We start from the raw sequence: 20,337 nt of genomic DNA, 5'->3' as shown, positions 1-20,337 counted from the left end.
AGGCAATAAACAACTGCTTAAGAAAGGGGAGTTTTCCAGATATATACTGAAATTGTCTGAAACTATTCAAATTTATAAAAAATGGACACAAATCAACCCTCATATTTTAGACCAGTGTCAATTCCTCCAACAATGTCAAAGGTTATCGAAACTATCATGAAACTGCAGCTTGTGGAATACTTCGACACAAATGATCTGTTCTCCAGCTCGCAGCATGGCTTCAGAAGCGGCCGATCAAAACTAGTGCACTGATATCAGTGTCAGAAAGAGTACAAGAAATCTTTGAATCAGGTGAATGCCTTGCTCTTACTCTATTTGACCAAGGCGTTCGACTGTGTCCCACACAAAATTTTAATTGAGAAAATGGAGCACTATGGAATTGGTGGTGCAGTGCTGAGTACCCTCAGTGACTACCTTAAGGATATGAGGCAAGTAGTCTCTGTAGGAGAAGTAACATCAGAAGTGAAAGCAAACTGTCACGGCGTGCCACAGGGTTCTGTGCTGGGCCCACTGCTATTTATCATACTCATGAACGACTTTACACCACAAGATGGCTCAGTACTATTTGCAGACGATACTACAATCATGTCCAGAGGTAAAACTATCAATCAGACAATGGATATAAGCAGATCTCGAACATGTGAAGTAAGGAAATGGTTCAACAATAACAGGCTGAAATTGAACGAAGACAAAACCCAGGTATTAGTCTGTACAAAGAAAAATGATTTTTGACATACAGACAATGCCCCAGTGAAATTTCTCGGTTTCTGGATTGACAGTAAATTATGTTGGAGTGATCACATAAGTAATGTCTAGGAGTGGCCGTAGTCGAGTGGATCAGATGCTGGCTTTATGATTCAGAGGCCCGGGTTCAAATCCCGGCCCGGGCAAGATATTTATCTCGGGCCACTCCCGTGTTTCGGATAGACACGTTAAGCCGTCGGTCCCGGCTGCCTAAAAAGCAGTCGTTAGGTCATGTCAGAGGCCCTGAAATTGATCAGCTGCGACCTGAAAACTCTGACACCAGACCTGAGCCAGCCAGGTCACTCGATATTATTATTATAAGTAATGTCTGCATTAAGGGTTACTTACTTACTGCTTAAATTGAGGAACATTGTCTCTGCAGACTACCTGCTTACAGTATATCACGCACTGTTTCATTCACATGTCACATATGGCCTAACGTGGGGACACACTCCATATTGCAAGGATGTGCTACTAATTCAAAAAAGACTCTGAGAATAATAACGTTCTCCAATCATTTGGATCATTGCAGGCCGCTGTTACTTTACTTTACTTTATTCGTCTTCCCAGCAGTCCTGTGGCTGTAGGAGTCGTCATAGCTTGTTCAGAAAGCTTCAAATAATGACTGTTTACCCAGCCAATATATTTTCGTTGCATTGATTCATGTGAAGAAGAATAATGGACAAATGAAAAGGATAAATGAGGTCCACAACTACAGTACACGGTCAGCGGGGAACCTGGAAATTCCTCGAACACGATTGACAAGCAATCAGAAGAGCTTCCAGATAGCGGCATTGAAGATCTTCAACAAACTTCTAACCGATGTTCAGGAAATGGAACTCGAGAAAGCCCTGAAAACCCAACTTCTTGAGCGGCCCTTGTACTTGCTCAATGAACTGGACGAAGAGACACTTTTTCCTGCCGGATGACCCGGCTGAATACACGACTACGACGCGGTCTATCTGACATCCCCAGTCAACGACCCAGACATCAAGTATCACCTGTGTACGGTACGTATTAATAATATTATTAATATACCTAGTGTACATCAAAATATCAAATAGCAAGAACTGTCCCTGAAATTAAAATTTCTGTGGAATAAAATATAAACTACACTTGAATTTAAATGGATTTTATTATTTACTTACTGTAAATCATGTGCACCGAAATTTACTGTGCACCTGTCTGGGTATTGGCCAGACTTTTTGGCTACAATCTTTACGTATCTTTTACTTTCCTTCACAAATTTATTCACTTCATCGTTAAAGTCTGTTGTAGCTGATAGAGCCATTCCATCTTTTGTCCTAGCTATTAATGCATATACAATCATAATTGAATTGTTTAATACTGTACTCGCAGTGATGAAAATTAAAATTCTAACCTCTTAGTCGAGATAATTCAAGTCATTTCACTACACTATATTCTATAGAATTACCCCTATCGATTTTGAATAACACAACTGAAATGTTTGAATAATTTATAAAATTACTAAATTAAATAATAAATTCAATATTGAACACTTAGACCTAATATTAGATATTTCTGATTGTAAAAAGAAATAGTCAATAATTGCTGGGAATTTAAAGTGATATTCAACAATTTGAACCTGATAAATTGGATTGTTGAGATGGACAATTGAAATTCAGTGAATTTTACTGTACAACATTCCTTTTCCTCCTATTTTATTGGGTGATGAGTGGAGATGATTTATGATTTCATATTTGGATTCATCTTTTCATAGTTCAATATTTTTTTGGAAAACTAGAACTTTTAAAAATTAAAAATGTTTATGTATAAACTTCTCAGGTGTTCAAAAACTTCTTAAAACCTTTGCCTGTCCCTTTGTGAGGCAGGAGTATTATTATCTTAGTATGTACTATATAATCATATGATAATGGAAAGCTATATTTAAAACAGCTATAACTCCCTTGTTTTCGGGTATTTTTGAAAATGGGACTTACGCTTTAAAGAATTTGGGGTCGCTGAATCCAAATCCAAAATCAGAAATCTTCTATCTATATTTTTAAGGAAGTTAGACTTTGAGAAAAAGTGATGAGTCATATACTTTGAGCAAACGTCGGCAGAGTTGTTAGATCTGTCAGCTTATTTGTAAGATCCCCATGTGAAAGTACAGGAGAGCTGCAAAATATGAAATATGATCTTCCGTAATATGATATTCCAGGAGCGAGGTCTCTGCCGTGTGAAACTGGCCTAATAGTGTTGATGGTAGGTTCGGATCACTTTAATGAACCGGATCAATTTATCTCATTCACTGCCACTAGCCAATCAGAAGGCCAGGATTGGAACTTCCTAAGGTCACGTGACGTGTCTAGTATTGGCGTCATATAAAAAGCATTGGTTAGATCCCAAGTTTCCAATCTGTACCAATTCTGTGACACAACTCGGCTGTAGTTGGTATAGCACAACTGGGTCGACAACAAAGTGAGTAATTTTTTCGACCGCATTTGTCGCCTCATGACAAGACAAATGCGGTCACCTCAGTAATGTGACTCACTCTGTGGCTGACCGCAATTGTCGGGAGGTACAGAAATGAAAATCGACCGCATTTTTCGCCTCTTGACACGTCAAATGTGGTCATCTCAGGAATGTGACCCACTCTGTCGCTGACCGCAAATGTCATTGGTGTAAAATGTGTATTGACCCAGTTTGTCGTTAACCCACTTCTAACATCTAAGTGAATAGAGTAAATGCGCAACTGAATCACACTATGCATTTAATCACTGGGACAATTAGAAGCACCCCCATATACTGGCTTCCAGTTCTCAGCAATATTGCTCCACCGGGGCTACGTAGATCTTCTGCTCTTGTACATGAATACAAAAAGATAAAGAGTAACAGGGCACTTCCAATCCATGGAGATATTCTGGATTTGGGTGATCGGTTGAAGTCAAGGGTTAGGACTGGCCACGGGAGATGCGGGGCCTCTCTTAATGACTGGGGCAGTTTACCTTCCCCTGCTTGTGATTGTGGAGAGGCTAGACAGACGCTGAAAGCACATCATCAGAAATTGTAATATACGTGCCTACCAAGGCGATTTAAATGATTTTATTTCGGCTTCTCCACAATCACTACACTACCTTGACAACCTCGACATCAAAATTTAATATATTTACAATATCTTATTAACCTGACAACGGTCTCATGACCAGATTTTTTCTTTGACTACCTACCTATATGTTTGTGTGTGTCTATATATATAGTGCCATACGCTAATAATAATAATAATAATAACCATTCCCGGCTGTCCACTTGAGAATAAATTAAGAGAGCTCAAAACTGCTGATCGATCTAATCAGCAGGGGCCTATTTCACAAAGGTACAAGTATTGTTGATACCATGGTTACGAACAAGTACTTGTATAGTGAGGTCCACGTTATAATGACAGTATTTGATCAACTTTGGTTTTGCTATCTGTCAGATTTCGCACTATGCATTGTGTTCTTGTCCAACTTGTCGCGTTAGTGCGCAAGTCACTTTGTCATCGGTCCACTTTCACTGTGTTTTCTGCAGTTCACGGATTACATCAGTTTTTGTCATGCTACATTTGTACATTAATTTTATTGTACATTTTGGTATTATTTAATATTATTTTGGAGTTTTTCCTACCGTGTCAAGACGTTTTTTACGCATATCTTTTTCATCGACGTGGCTATACGTAGTTTCTTACAACGCAATTCATGCATGCACTTTCCTGTTTCCTTCTTCACACAGCAATGGCGTAACAGTTCACATCAGCTTTTTTCCGTTCTTCAATTTTCGTCACTTTCAATTCAAAATTTTCAATTCTCAAGTTTTTAAATTCATGTTTATTCAACGTAGAATGTTTCTTCCAGTGCTTCGATAAAGTTTCAGTATTTTCGGTTCGTTAGTTTGTGAAATATCTTCAATCTCAGTATTTGGTATGTCAGAGCACGTTTCATTCGTCACGATTATTTCGAATTTTTATCTTCAATCCAAATTTATTCACTTCTCAGTGTGAGAACTCAAATCATTTTATATTACTGATTATGAAAATCAAGTTTCCAGAACATTCAACATTCAGCAACAAGTTATATGATTGAACTGAACATGCATTTAGCGGTAGGCATTTTTGGTAGGGCTTGAGGCCCATTTTCACATTCATCGTTTCATTGAAGTAATTCTGGTCTCGCGGGACATTATTACTGGTGTGTTGCTTGCATTCCAAGATCACACTCTCATCATTTCACGGTGCAGTCAGACGTTCTGCTCTGTATCCGTTTTTGTTAGGTTAGTCAGCTAGCTACCTAATCATTCATTGCTAGATCGAAGTATTAGCAATTCTCATGTCTACCCCGTAGATGGTGTATCAGTTTCAACCAGTTCTTTTAGTGATCTACGAACATTTGTTACATTTCATTCACCATGCCAAGCTTTTGGATGGTTGTCTATTCAGACATTCACTATAGCATCAGTGTTGTGAATTTTGGCCGTCGCCAACTCAATTAACTTTGTATTTCATTCACCGTGCCTAACTTTTGGACGGTTCATTCAATTCAGTAAATCTTCAGCTACGTTACATTCAAATTCATGTGTTGCATAGCTCAACTGTGTCACACCGTCATTGTGTCAGTCTTGCCCGTATCGCATTGACAATAGTTAACATGACATTACCCACTCATCGCTGTGTCGCCGCCGTTCCTGTGACGTCACCACTGAGCCATCGCTGTTGGCTATCCTGATTCGTCACCATTCCAGTCCGGAGTCTGTCACTCGGATTGATTCTTGTCCTGCTTGCGGGTCATCCAAGTCGCCGCTCTTCATGGCTCGCCGTCCAGTCCAGCTCCGGTAGCTCGCTCTGGTCCGCTCCATTTCGTGGGTCCATCCAGGTCTCCACCATCGTCCGGTATCTTCGAGAGGGTCTCGATGTACTGCCCATCCAATTCAAGATTGGATCTCATGCTCTTCATGCATTTGATAAGTATTCTGTATCAATTTTGAATCATTATCAGCATTTTTCATTATTTATTCAATTGCCTTGTTTGTTTAATTATTATTGACCTTTTCAGGGTTTACTTGGAATTATTTATTCTAAAGTCGCGATTCCCATTTGTAGACACAACTTTTTACCAATATTTTTGGAAGTATTGCAAGTATTTGTACTTTACATTTTTCATATTGACTTATTTATATATCTGATCATATCAGACTTTGATCTATCATTTAAAGTTAGTCTAAGCCATTGTCAATTACGTTCTTGAATACAGTGTCTGTTTCATTTCACTGTACTACCTATTTTATATTGTCTTTAAAATTATTAATTACATTGAATATATGCTTTTCAATTGACGTTCAACTCATGATTATTTAGTGTATCTAATAAAACCTATCCAGAACTACAAAGGTTTTAATATGTCCTGAAAGCGTTTGTTTATTACTCAACATTTAGTATTTATATTTAATTGTTCTTTATTGTCAAACTACATTTACCTTTTGTATTTTTTGCGATTACTCATTGACCTGACTTTTCTCTATTACTTATTGTCATTTGAAGGTTTATTTTCTCTTTGAATTTATGCACTAGCTCATTACGGAGCATTACATCAATTTTGAATCAATTAATAGGACTTTTTTTTATAGGACTTAGTTTATCTGTGATTACATATAGTAGGTTTATACTTATTCATTAGTCACAAATTGTTTTTTAATTTGAATGACGAACGATCTCAATGCTAAAATTATAACATTCAAGTCCCAGAATTTATTACTGTAGGCACTTTATTCATAAATGTATGTTTGCTATATATAATATATAAGTTTTTCAGTTATACATTTTCAGTATTTCAGTACATGCATCATGGTTTGTAATGTATCAATCAATTTCACTTGGAATTTGGTCTTGTACCTAAATTAAATTTTCCTGTTATCAAGTCAGCATTTATCAATTGACAATCTCAATTTTTACTGTTTCAATTTTTTACTATGTCATTTTTTATTTCTCGTCAGTCAACTGCCCTGTGTGGCATTTCCTAAATCTAAGACAATATGTCACGTTTCTCAAAGTATACAATAAATCTATTGAACTGTTTTACTTAAACCTTACTTTTATTTGGCGTCTTTCCCAGCTACTAGTTTTATTATAAATTATCATTCATTTTTTAGCATGTTGGATTTGTGCAGTAGTACAATAAATATACAATTCATACATCTTAACATTTTTTATTTACAAAAGCATTTCTTACAGTCCACTATTATTTCATTCAGTGGCACAGATCACACACTATCCTTGTCTATCTTTTGACAAAGCCGGTGGTACTATTCTTTTCTAGGTCCACAACGGTTCCAATTATGTTTTTGACAGTGTAGAAATATGATTAATCAATGCAGAAAATCGGCATCACTATTCTTCTATCTTTATTCACTGTCATAATAACGTGGACCTCACTATAGTTACAAGTTTACAAGTACTCACGTTTCACAAAAACTTATGATCTACAATTTTACAAGTCTACAAGTACTTCAATAGTAAACATAACCTATTTTCATGATAATTTCCTTTTTCCATCCTTTTTAAAGGTTACTTGTACTTTTCAATAATTACTTTGAAAATATTTGAAGGCAATACAATGTTTTTTGTACAGTCTACTTCATTTATTGCTGAATTTGTAGCCTAAAGAGTATAATGTACTCTGTATATATATAGTATATGTACTATATATAATGTATACTATATATACTGTGTATATAATTATACTATAGTCAGTGAACTCTATAGTTAGTATAGTATGGTTAGGTATTAGTATTAGGTATTAGTAGGTATAGGTATTAGTATTAGCATAGAGAAACGATAGCATAAGTAGATATCCCATGGTATAGGGCGTTTATGTCGCAACTTTTACTGTTATCCCAAGCCGATAGTTCACGTTGTTCTTCCCTATGCAGCTGTGTGATGCTGGTAGTCTCTCAAATTGTGCCGTTCATACACTATCAACCCAACAAAACAGTAAAGTAATTTTACAAATTAAGACAAGTAATTTTGACAAAAATTGTTGGTTGCAATGAAAATCTTTGTGAAACACTTGTTCGTAACAAGCAAATCACTTGTAAACTTGTACAAATTCATTGTAATAATTACAAGTTTCCAATTCTGCTTTTGAGAAAAGCTTGTAATCAGCTGTTCTCCAAAACCATGGTTGGCAACAAGACTTATAACCTACTACAAAGTAGGAGGAATGCTGTTCTGCTCTGTGTAACCTAATTGTACCTTTGTGAAACAGACTTGACACTGTAGAGCGACCCAGCAAACAGCAACGCATGCGCTGTGTATTTATTGCACATGCGCTTTGTATTTAGTCGTAGTACCATGAAAAGCCACTGACAGTGACACTGCTTGTCCAAATTTGACAATACGATTTATTTAATAAATCGCTAATATTTGAGGTTAAGGTGGATTGTTAAATATTCACAAGGTGACATATAATAATACTATTACTGTTATATTTAAAACTTGTAAATAATTTAAGCATCAAAACTAGTTGTTTTTAATTTAATTTATAATAAAAAATCTCCAAAAAGGTAGGGTACTATGGTGTTTAGATTCTTATGGGTGATGGTTAGGTTTTCATGCATAATAAATAAGATTCATGATAAATAAGCAATTTGGAATAATAAATAAGTAATTCTCATTTGCAAAAAATTGCATGGTTGCCTGTAAAGTCGGTATATGGGCGAAAATTTTATGTGACAACAACTTTGAGTGGTAAAATAATTTTAATGTGAATATTCATTCATATAGTAGGAAGAAGGATGAAATAATAACAGTAACAATTTAAAACACTTATTTTTTTATACATAACAATTTATACTACTTTTGTGATTGAAAACTACCACAACGTTGAAGGAATGTTGCCAGCCTGGGAAGTAGTGGCGCAGTCGCAGGAGATTGCTTGTGGCGCCTGCGCAGGTTGACTGCTCCATTTCACTCTATCTCCAGGTGAATGCCTTCAGGTTGCTGCTGCATTGCTCGCCACTGCTCCTATTCGTGCTCTTTCCAGACGACCGTGAACCAAAATGAACGCTCTCACTCGCTCTCATTGTGAGCGCATAACGTGGAGCGTAAGGCCAGTTTCACATGGCAGAGTCCTCGCTCCTGGAAGATCATATTTCATATTTTGCAGCTCTCCTGTGCTTTCACATGGGGATCTTACGAATAAGCCGACAGATCCAACAACTACGCCAATGTTTGCTCAAAGTATGACTCATCACTTTTTCTCAAAGTCTAACTTCCTTAAAAATATAGATAGAAGATTTCGGATTTGGATTCAGCGACCCCAAATTCTTTAAAGCATAAGTCCCATTTACAAAAATACCCGAAAACAAGGAAGTTATAGCTGTTTTTAATATAGCTTTCCATTATCATATGATTATATAGTACGTACTAAGATAATAATACTCCTGCCTCACAAAGGCCAGTTTCACACGGCAGAATCCTTGCTCCTGAATATCATATTACTGAAGATCATATTCCATATTTTGCAGCTCTCCTGTGCTTTCACATGGGGATCTCACAAATAAGCTGACAGATCTAACAACTATGCCATCGTTTGCTCAAAGTATGACTCATCACTTTTTCTCAAAGTCTAACTTCCTTAAAAATATAGATAGAAGATTTCTGATTTCGGATTTGGATTCAGTGACCCCAAATTCTTTAAAGCATAAGTCCCATTTACTAAAATACCCGAAAACAAGGGAGTTATAGCTGTTTTTAATATAGCTTTCCATTATCATATGATTATATAGTAAACGTACAGAGATAACAATACTCCTGCCCCACGAAAAGACAGGCAAAGGTTTTAAGAAGTTTTCAAACACCTAACATGAAAATTTTTAATTTTTAAAAGTTCAAAAAAAATAAAACTTTGAAAAGATTAATCCAAATATGAACTCATAAATCATCTCTACTCATCACCAAATAAAATACAAGGAAAAGGACAAGTAAACTTCACTGAATTTCAATTGTCATTCAACAATCTAATTTATCATGTTCAAATAGTTGAATATACCAATAATTATTTCTTCGCAACAATCAGAAAAATCTATTATGAACATACAGTATAAATATTGTGGTGATCTGAATCTATCCATGGTAATAATAGGAACTGAAAGAATAAAAAATGTCATTCCATTCCAACTAAAACGAAACTGATGTCTGTGTTTGTATTAGAACTGCTGAGTGGATAATGCATACTGAGAAAGTCATGAATAGTCCAGACCAGCCTGGCGACTTTGATGCTTTTGACACCAGAATCTCGTTTTATTTTTATTAAAGAATGAAACATGGTAATGATATTTAACAAGTTGCGCTGAACATGGTAGAGTTCATAGGAACGGTAAAAATCAATTTTACGGAAATCGATGTGCATGTAACTGGATTTAGAAGATCAATATGATAATGTGTTCTATCATAATTTAATGATTATCACAGAAATTGTTTAAGTGAAAACGTTGGGCGCAAACCTACTGCCATGAGGAGACAAATAAATTTATGAAATGCTTGATCGCTTGAATAGTGATCTGGATATCTGTTACACGTTTTTAGTTCAAGACATAATATGTCTTAGAATAATTTTTAATCTGTTTTGTCAATCGGCAGGAAAACGTTGGTTTTTCAAAGTAACTTACTCCCTTATTTTTTGGTATTTTCAGAAATCAAGATAAATATCCCACCAAATTTCCTACACGAATACAGTGTTAGTTGTATTTTAATAGCTACAGTACATACGTACTGTATAGTACGGGGCTCAACCAACTGACCCAACTCCCATTTGACCCAACCTACCACTAGACCCAATTTTTTGAAATAGAGAGAAATCGCGAAACCATTTGACCCAATAGACATCTGACCCAATATACCATTTGTCCCAACTCTATGAATATCAAAAACCAACTGACCCAATTGACATCTGACCCAACCTACCACTTGACCCAACTACTGTGCTGCACTCTGGCAAAACGTCTACAATGTTCCAGGCTTGGTTACTCTCTACCTACGGTCTACTCTTCAGGTAAAAGTCTAGAAGGCCTTGAAACCAAGCACAACTGTTTTGACAGTTCTTGCTATCTTTGAGGTTAGATTTGTGTTATTTTGTGATTTTGAGGTTAGATCTGTATTATTAAATTTGGATGAGGTTATTAGATTTGGTAAAACCACCATAAAAGCATCTTATCAATCAGTAAATGATTGATGATTATTCAATTTGATATAGGTAACTTTTGACAACTAGATTTTACCTTACTCCAAGTATTGTAGTCTATGTTGCTATCATAGTTTTTATTAAGTCAGAAAAAAGCTGTTGACAGGTATCCTACAGCCTACGATATAAGTTCTGTAAGACAATGGAATTGAGTTACTGTATTAGAAATAGAAATTGGAAATGAATATTTATGGACATTCCTTATAACCTAGGTTAAAACCTACAACATAAATAATTGTAGAGAATGACTTTGATGGAATCTGCCTTAAAAAATTTCCTCACAAGTTTCTTCCCTCAGTAAATTTGGATAAGTGTTTCTAGAATACATCGATTTAGAGTAGCCTACCTACATAGTTTTTTGAATATTTCAGAAGCTATGTTTCTGGTTGTACTATTTATTTACTGAGAAATAAGCAATTTGCACAACGAAATTTGTAAAAAAATCAAATAATCTCCATGATATAGTACCCTACAATTCTCGGTTACCGGTACTTATGAGACTGCATTTCTCAGTTGAGTTATTTATTGAAGTTGTCGAAGGAGTACCACTCATCAGAAGGCATTGATTTTGCACACCATAAACTATGCCACGAGAGTGCAGCACAGTAGTTGGGTCTAGTGGTAGGTTGGGTCAGATGTCAATTGGGTCAGATGGTTTTGTGATGTTTATAATATTGGGGCAAATGGTATATGGGTCAGATGTCTATTGGGTCAAGTGGTTTCGCGGCTTTTTCGATTTAAAAAAATTGGGTCAAGTGGTAGGTTGGGTCAAATGGGAATTGGGTCAGTTGGTATGCACCCGTATAGTACAGTACCTGTTCGTTTTTACCGTATAATTATATGATAATTGAGAGCTTTTTTAAAAACAGCCATAACTTCCTTTGTTTCGGATATTTTCGAAAACGGGACTTACGCTTTAAAGAATTTGGGGTCGCTGAATCCAAATCTGAAATCAGAATCTTTCTATCTTCATTTTCAAGAAAGATAGTTTTTGAGAAAAAGTGGTGACCGGAGAGACGTAGAATCACCATATGAAAGCGATGATTTGTTTGCTAGTATCTCGATCCAAGCTGGTTTCTGCTTGCCTAGAGGGGAAAAGACGTGACAAAAGGAGGTTCCTGGCTAGGAGTCACCATGTGAAAGACACGATTTGACTCAATGTACTTCGACAAAAAAACGTGAACACTGTTCAGTGTTCAAGTTGCACGTCTCCTATCATGTGAAAGTAGCCAAATGCAGTTTCTTGAAGTGTCACCCGGCAAACCAATTTATAAGACGTTGTCACGTCAAAACTAGTTGTATTTAATTTAATTTATAATAAAAAATCTCCAAAAACGTAGGGTACTATGGTGTTTAGATTCTTATTGGTGATGGTTAGGTTTTCATGTATAATAAATAAGATTCATAATAAATAAGTACAGTAATACTAGCACATAATCAACTGAATCTATTCCGAGCGGCTACTCTGAGCTGATCATGAAAAAAATACAAGAAATAAAAATTTTATCAATTAATATATGTAAAATAAGTTAATATTCCAGTGAAAATCAATGAAATGATCATCAACTTGATAATTTTGACTGTACAGCACATTAGAATAAGAATTATCTTGACCAACATGTTTGTTGGAAATATTACAAAGATATTATTGGAAGATTCGTCATTTGAAACATGAATGCATGAGTGCACAATGTTATGTCATTTCACTCTTCAAACATTATTTTATATCAATTTGAGAATATAATTTATCATTCCAATATTTGAAATAAGTTGTATGATTCCAATCTGAAACCTCAAATATTATATTTTATCACCTTGAATAGAGTTTACAACAGGTAATTGTTAAACTGTAAACTTACAATGTTTGATTGGCTATGTTACAATAGTTTTGTATTTTTGATAAGCAGAATTTTTTTAGTCAGACAATTTTTTTGTGATTTTTCTTCAATTGTATAAGTTCAAATGAATAAATTAATGCTGTAACTAAATAAAAATATGAGTAAATTTGGCATACGATTGATTATTTAGCAATACAATACTCCTAACAGCCTATTGATAGATCACTTTCAGGATAAAATTTATTTCAACATCATTCATTATCGAAAAATCTGGAATTTTTTTTAAAATTTGAAGTGTAATCCATCACTTATTAGAACATGAACTATAAGTATCTGATTCGGATAGTCTTATATTGATGAACTATATATAAGTATCTGATCTATCTTTTATTATTTCTTAGTTATTTTTTAATCCATGAGTTATGCAACTTATAATTATTAAAAAATGAAGTTCTATAATGTTATAGCTTCTGTTTATTATTTTTCAATAATTGTGAGTTGTATAACTCACAGTTTTCTTATGGATTACAAAATAACTAAGAGATTATGGAAGTGTAAAGAATCATATTATTAACTTGTGGACGTATGCAAGAATACCGTACTTCACTAATAATATGCTATAAATACTTCACTAACACTACAAATTGATGTTCAATAATATACGAAACGTAAAATACAAATACGAAATTGAAGTTTGCAAGATGAAATAAAATCCAGATTCAAATTATGTTGCTTTCAAAGTGTTAGTGCCGGTTGCACAACAGCTGGTTGAATTTTTATCGTAATAGTATATTTCGCACCTAGGGCCGAAAATGAGATATTTCCGGCTCGAAATCGGTTTTTAAGTCCGAGGCTGTAGGCCGAGGACTAGAAAAGATTGAGAGCCAGAAATACATTTTTGCCCATGGTGCAAACGCTATTTTTCGCCACACCCAAAAAAAACTTCTCAATATATAAGAAATTAAAAAATAAATAAAATTCAAACAGCCTATTTTGATAGTTTGAATCTTGGTTATGACAACTTTTACTGTCAATTAATTTCAATATTACTAATTAATAATTTACAATAATGACCATATTTTTATACTATTAATATTAGGCGTGAGCTTTGCGCCGGTGCAATATCATGGATAGATGGATGAATAGAATTTTCATTACTATTTTGAAATAATGTGATGAAAAAATTAATATAATTGCATATTTCACAGTTTTGTCTCAAAATATATCTAAAAAATTGATTGAAATTTAAATTACGGTAACTAATATAAAAAATAGGTAAAAAAGTCGAAATTCATCGACAAAAAAAAAGTCATTGACCAAGATTCGAACCTAGATCATGTTGTTATTCACTGAGCTTTGAGTTCTGACTGATGTATTACGCCTTCACGCTCTCGGCCATTCCGTACTATTGAACGTTGGGGCCTGACTGATAACCCTTAGCATACACATAATACTGTAATACTAGACTTCTAAAAAAGTTTACTTCACTCCTAAAAAGCGTACCGTACAACAGACTTTGGCTCATGACTTATATTATTAAAATTAATATTTTTATCTGTCTCACAATAAAATTTTCACTCTGAATTAAGTCAGATAACGTAGGCTATGTAGGCTACTATAATAATAGAGTATAGCGCAAATTTGAAGCGGTTTGCTGGCATTTTCACAACAAAATATTGCTCTGAAAATAGTTAAATCATAGAGAAAACATTCGAAGATTCAATCTTGAGTGGCCTAATGTTTTCTCTATATGGTTTAATATGAAGAAAAATTATCTAAAAGTTTTAATAATGAATTACGGAAAAATTACTAGGAATTTTTCAGTCAAGGCTGATTTTCACCAGTAGGCTTACCTTAAACTTCAGATCTGTGCTGTATTTGCTTATTATTATTGTTGATTGTATTGCATTAAGAAGTGGAATTCGATAATAAAAAAGAAACAATTATTACTCTACCTCACTTTTAAATATTGATACAATTATTGTACTTTGAATTCAAATTCGATTCTTCACTTTTAAATACTTGCGATACGTACCTTTCTGACAATGGACAATGTAGCCAACATTATATTGTTGAGGCTATGGAGATATATCATCGTATTCTATTGTTTGATATCAAAAACACAATAATAAATATTAAATTATGAAACAGTAATTTATAAAATATATTATTATAGACATAATACCGCGATTCACGATACATAATTATATAGATTATTACAGTCATTATGAGATTATCTCTCTATGATTTTAGTGAGATCGGACACAATCAGCTGTTATTCAAGGTCATTTTACAGCCCTAGGGCCGTAAAGTTTTACCGGCCTGGTCGGAAAACAATCACTTTCGGCCTCCATATGACGCACGTAAACCAGATCATTACATCCAAGTGTGGCGAAAAATAAATATTTAGCTCAATTTTCAGGAACTCTGTATGATTGAGGAGTTGGGTGGAAAAACGACCTGAGTCAAGTAATCAAGTTTTGCGTGGATTGAGTTTGAAATATTTATTAGTACACATCTTCATTATTTCATCAGAATGCAATATTCTTGCAATTATTTGAACTTTATTGATCTTTTTATACTATTTTCAATGCTATTATTCATAATTAGCCAGTAATCCAAGGCTAACTGATATTAATTGATATAAGGTGTGTTGTCTCAGGTCGTTTTTCCATAACCCTGGTTGTTACATGTTCAGAGGTTCAATAAAATGATGAAAACCCGTATCAAGAGTAGTGATAATGATAATATATTGCTCATGATATTGGATAATTAATAAGTAGGTAAAAAAGATCTAAAAAATGTCATTTGGAAGTGAACAATTGAAGATGATATTTTCTTCTTGAACACGTTTTTTCCCATAATCAAGACTCTGGAATGTTACATGGTACTGTTCTGATTTTCGGGAAATTCATACACCCCAATGTTTTCAGCATCGGATTCTTCTTCATTATTTCCATCATCTAGAGGATATAATTGGTTCCCTTGGATGTATTAATGATCTTCTTATACCATTCATTTGGTAGAGAGTTAGTTGGGAGGATATTTTTAATATTCTTTCCAAAGAATGGACATTGATATGTCCAAAGCTCCACCAATTCATGTTGATGCATTACAATATTATCTTGTATAGTTATTCCAAATTGCTTTTTTCAAATCATATACAGTTCAATAATTATTTTCTTAGTCTATATTATGTAAATTCATCTATAATTTTGCTGTTTTGTAAGCTATTGTATATAAGTGTATAAGCCAGTATATACTGTAATCTATATAAATAAAGTACTCAATCAATCAATCAATCAGCTTCTTCTTTTGTAAGGAAACAAAATAAAGATTTCACTGGCTGCTGGCTCACAGCTTGTCAGCTAAATAATTTCAGGTTTGCCACACAAACAAAAAATGCCCACAACTCACTCATTTTTCAAGATACAACAACATTTTATGTACCAATCTGTTCAGAATTTGATGGCGGATAGAATGAAGCATGTTGCGGAGAAACGACACGAGTGGCCTCGGGTCGTTTTTCTACCCAGCTCCTCAATTCAAATTGGCAGGTTTCAAAGATTACAATACATCAAAATAAAAATGAATTAACCAATAAATCAACAACTATTTTAGTTGTAGACTAAAGACTCTTCTTTTATTCTGAATTATCAGTTATTTTAGTTATTTTTTGACTGAATTTTCAGTTTATCAGGTACAATGATAATAAATTATTAGCCTATTCAAATTGTAGAAGACTCATTTATTTAAGAGAAAGCAATAGGAATGCCATAGAGCACATAGGATGCACATTAGAGCATCAGTTTTATGAATGCAAAATAAACGAAAATGATAGCAAAATTCTGAGGTGTAGTAGGCTAGTAGTCTCGCTCGAATTCGTGCTGTATCTATAAGACCATGAGACAGCTCATGAAAGAGCGGATGAGGTAGCGCATTGTACTGCGCTTGCGTTGCTGTTTTGCTGGGTCGCTCTGCTCTGTCGCTCTACCACAGTGGCTTTACAGTGTCAAGTGTGAAACAGGCCCCTGAAGTCTTCACGTGGTTGTTTGAATTTTAAATTTAAACCGTAAAGTTGGTAGTTTGGAAACTTTTCAAGTATCAATATCAAACGATACTAGTAGTAAATTTTGTACGTTCTTGTTCTTGTCTTCATCTATCTTATAGTCTTCCAGGTCCTCTCTAGTCTCTTCACTCTGGAAAACTCTGCATTAATTTAGTCATAATACAATCAATCGGGTTCGGGTATCAACATTCAACAATCAAAAGTTTAAGACATTAAGACTGGACGCTGTAGATTTCCTGTAGATGTAAGTTGTAGACTGTAATATCCTGAAAGCAAACAAACCTAGATTCATGTTATTTGCCTGCCTACCTTCTTCTTTCTAATAATATGAGTATTAATTGAATTTGATGTTACTTAAGCTGAATCCGTGCAAACATACTAGGATGTTTTGTCTGTATCCTACACTACAGGTAAACAGTTAAAATTTACTCATCATACCGTAATTTTTAAACAAGCCTTTAATTTCATTACAGTAATTTTATGTCCTACTTTCTGTTGAACATATTATGTTTTATCACAAGATATTACATTGCATAGACCTATACTAAAGTGTCCCCAAAAATCTAAAAGTCATTATTATTATGGCTTAAGTCCAGGCCTAATGCCATTCTTTATATCTGTCATCAAATTTTTGGAATCGATAAAGTGCCGGTTGCACAAACGCCGGTTAACTTTTAACCGTGATTAATTCTACAAGAACCAATCAGAGAAGCCGTCTTTTCAAAAACGCCTTCTCTGATTAATTCTCGTGGAATTAATCATGGTTAAAATTTAACCGGCTTTAGTGCAACGGGGCCTAAGTATGTTAAAAATTTGATAACAGGTATAATGGCACTGGACCTAGAATTACGCCAGCCACGGTAGAGTCGTCGCTAAGGAATTTCACCTTCAGATGCCCTTATACCTAATAATAATAATTTTTTATTAACTCAAGAGCTTTTACAAACACAGAGTTTCGTCATGCAGTAATTTAGAGTCAATACAATATTAATAGTATATTATATAAGTTCCATGTTAATGTTGAAGGTTATATCAGTGAAGAAATAAAGTATTACGATTATTTGAACATTATTACTGATTTTATTTTTACATTAAATTCAAACCAATACATTGAACTCTAAACGTTTTACTTGAGGCATGTTACACACACTTCACAGAGACAGAGTCCAGTACAGAGTCACCAGTGCCTTGCCAATCACACATATTATTATTTAGTCTATTTCATTGACAAATAACACACCCCCTCAATGAAATAACCCAAAAAAAAATTATCAAACAAAAAACAAAGTAGGCCTAAGTTATAGGAAAAATAACGTAGTTCAAAACATCTTAATGATTAAAAAATATTATTTCTAAACTTGACAAAAAGTTCCTTTCCCAAGGGTTTTGTGAAAATGTCAGCAATCTGATCTGAGGATTTTAAATACTCAACTTGAATAACACCTTCAGAAATTTTCTCTCTTACAAAATGATACCTTATATCTACATGTTTCATTTTTTTATGATGCTCAGGATTATGAGCTATTTTGATAGCAGACTGATTGTCTTCAAACAACAAAATACAAGTTTTCTTATTTTCAACACACAAAATCAATTAAAATTCCTTTTATCCAACAAGCCTCGCTTGCAGCTTGGCTCAAAGCAACATACTCAGCTTCTGTGCTAGATAATGAAACACTCTGTTGCTTCTTGGTACACCAAGAAATAGTATTACCAAAAACCTTGAAGCAATAACCTGAGGTTGATCTTCTCTCTAAATCACCACCCCAGTTTGCATCTACATAGCCTACAATCATATCATCATTCAATTCTCTCTTATATACTAGCTCTAAATCTAAAGTACATTTTACATATCTCAATACACGTTTTAAATTTTTATACAACATTTCACTGGCACAACTTTGGAATCGACTCAAGAAAGATACGGTACAACACAATCAGGTCTAGATCCTACAACAGCATACATAGACACCCAATTAGTCTACGACATTTCTTTTCTATTTCTACAGACTCTGACTTATCTCTAGTCAATAATTCAAGTTGAAATTTTTATCCATGGGAGTGTCCATTGGCTTACAATCCTGCATGTTGAACTTTTCCAATACATGTTTGAGATACTCCTTCTGACTAATAACAGTTACCCCCTTCTCAATATCTTGTTTGACATTAATTCCCAAGAAATTAGAAACCAAGCCCAAGTCTTTCATCTTGAAATTTTCTTGTAAGACTGATTTCAATCTTGAAACATCATTCTCATCTGAACCAAAAATAAGTATGTCATCTACATACAATAATAGAAATACCTTTTTACCCTCCACAATTTTAGAATACAAGCAATAATCATTTTTAGACCTAGTAAAATTGTTCATTTCATTACAGAATCAAATTTAGAATTCCAATCTTTTGGAGATTTCTTCAGACCATAAATTGACTTCTTAAGTTTACAAACCTTATTCCTAATCCTTCTAGTCCCTCTGGTAATGACATATAAACGTCTTCTTTGATATCACCATTAAGGAAAGCATTTTTTACATCCATCTGATATACAGGAAACCCTAATTTATTTGCAACACTCATGAAAATCCGAAAAGTTGGCAATTTGGCCACAGGGGCATAAATGTCATTTAAATCTATGCTATCCTTTTGTTGAAACCCCCTAGCAACTAATCTAGCCTTGTACTGAATGTTACCCTTCTCATCATTTTAATTTTAAATACCCATTTGCTATCAATAATTTCTTGTTTTCTGGTACAGTATCTACCTCTGTCCAAGTATTATTCTCTTTCAAAGCATTTAGTTCAGTTTTTACTGCCTCCAACCACTTTACAGAATTGTTTGATTTCATAGCTTCAGAAAATGTAAGAGGCTCATCTACTTGTAGACTAAGATAACTGGTTTCATAGTCTTTCAACCACACTGGTTTTTTAATCACTCTTTTCTCTCTCCCTCTTATTTCATTACTTTCATCCATCATTCTTCTCCACTTTCTTCATTTACTTCTACTTCATTGATTCCATCTTCAATATCATTTGTTTCAATCTCAATACCCTCAGCTTCACTTGTATCAGTTACTTCTACTTCATTATTTTCAATTTCTTCAACTTCATTTATTCAGTTTCTTGTACTCCATCATTTTCAATTTCTTCAAATACATGTTTGGATCATTACCTTTTGCGATTCCCTCAATGTCAAAGCCTTGATTTATCTTGAATACTTTGGGGTCAGAATACTTTTCACCTTGGTTAGATTGCTCAACATTTGAAAAAATTACATCCCTAGAAACAATTATTTTCCTCTTATCAGCATCCCACAACCGATAACCATTTTGCAAATATCCTACAAACGTTAGCTTCTTGGTTCTACTGTCAAGTTTCTTAAGATTACCTGCAACATGACTGTATGCTATACTTCCAAAAATCTGTAGTCTTGATAGATCTGGTTTTTTACCGTACCA

At 34.2% G+C, this 20,337-nt stretch overlaps 1 protein-coding gene across 3 annotated transcripts in view; it reads right to left on the bottom strand.

Annotated features, from left to right (window-relative positions):
- LOC111050161 (vesicle-trafficking protein SEC22a) overlaps positions 1 to 2,286 on the bottom strand; it is a 66,533-nt gene extending 64,247 nt beyond the window's left edge. For all 3 annotated transcript variants that reach the window (XM_039433408.1, XM_039433414.1, XM_039433418.1), the window contains exon 1: positions 1,893 to 2,286. In XM_039433408.1, the coding sequence (XP_039289342.1) occupies positions 1,893 to 2,074 (182 nt within the window). In that variant the 5' untranslated portion in view covers positions 2,075 to 2,286. The remainder of the gene's footprint in view (positions 1 to 1,892) is intronic.
- Positions 2,287 to 20,337: the final 18,051 nt, after the last annotated feature.

The sequence above is a fragment of the Nilaparvata lugens genome, chromosome 1 (genome assembly GCF_014356525.2).
Source record: "Nilaparvata lugens isolate BPH chromosome 1, ASM1435652v1, whole genome shotgun sequence".
In the NCBI taxonomy this organism is placed as follows: domain Eukaryota; kingdom Metazoa; phylum Arthropoda; class Insecta; order Hemiptera; family Delphacidae; genus Nilaparvata; species Nilaparvata lugens.
The sequence above is the reverse complement of the archived record's forward strand: the minus strand, read 5'-3'. Positions and strand labels throughout refer to the sequence as shown.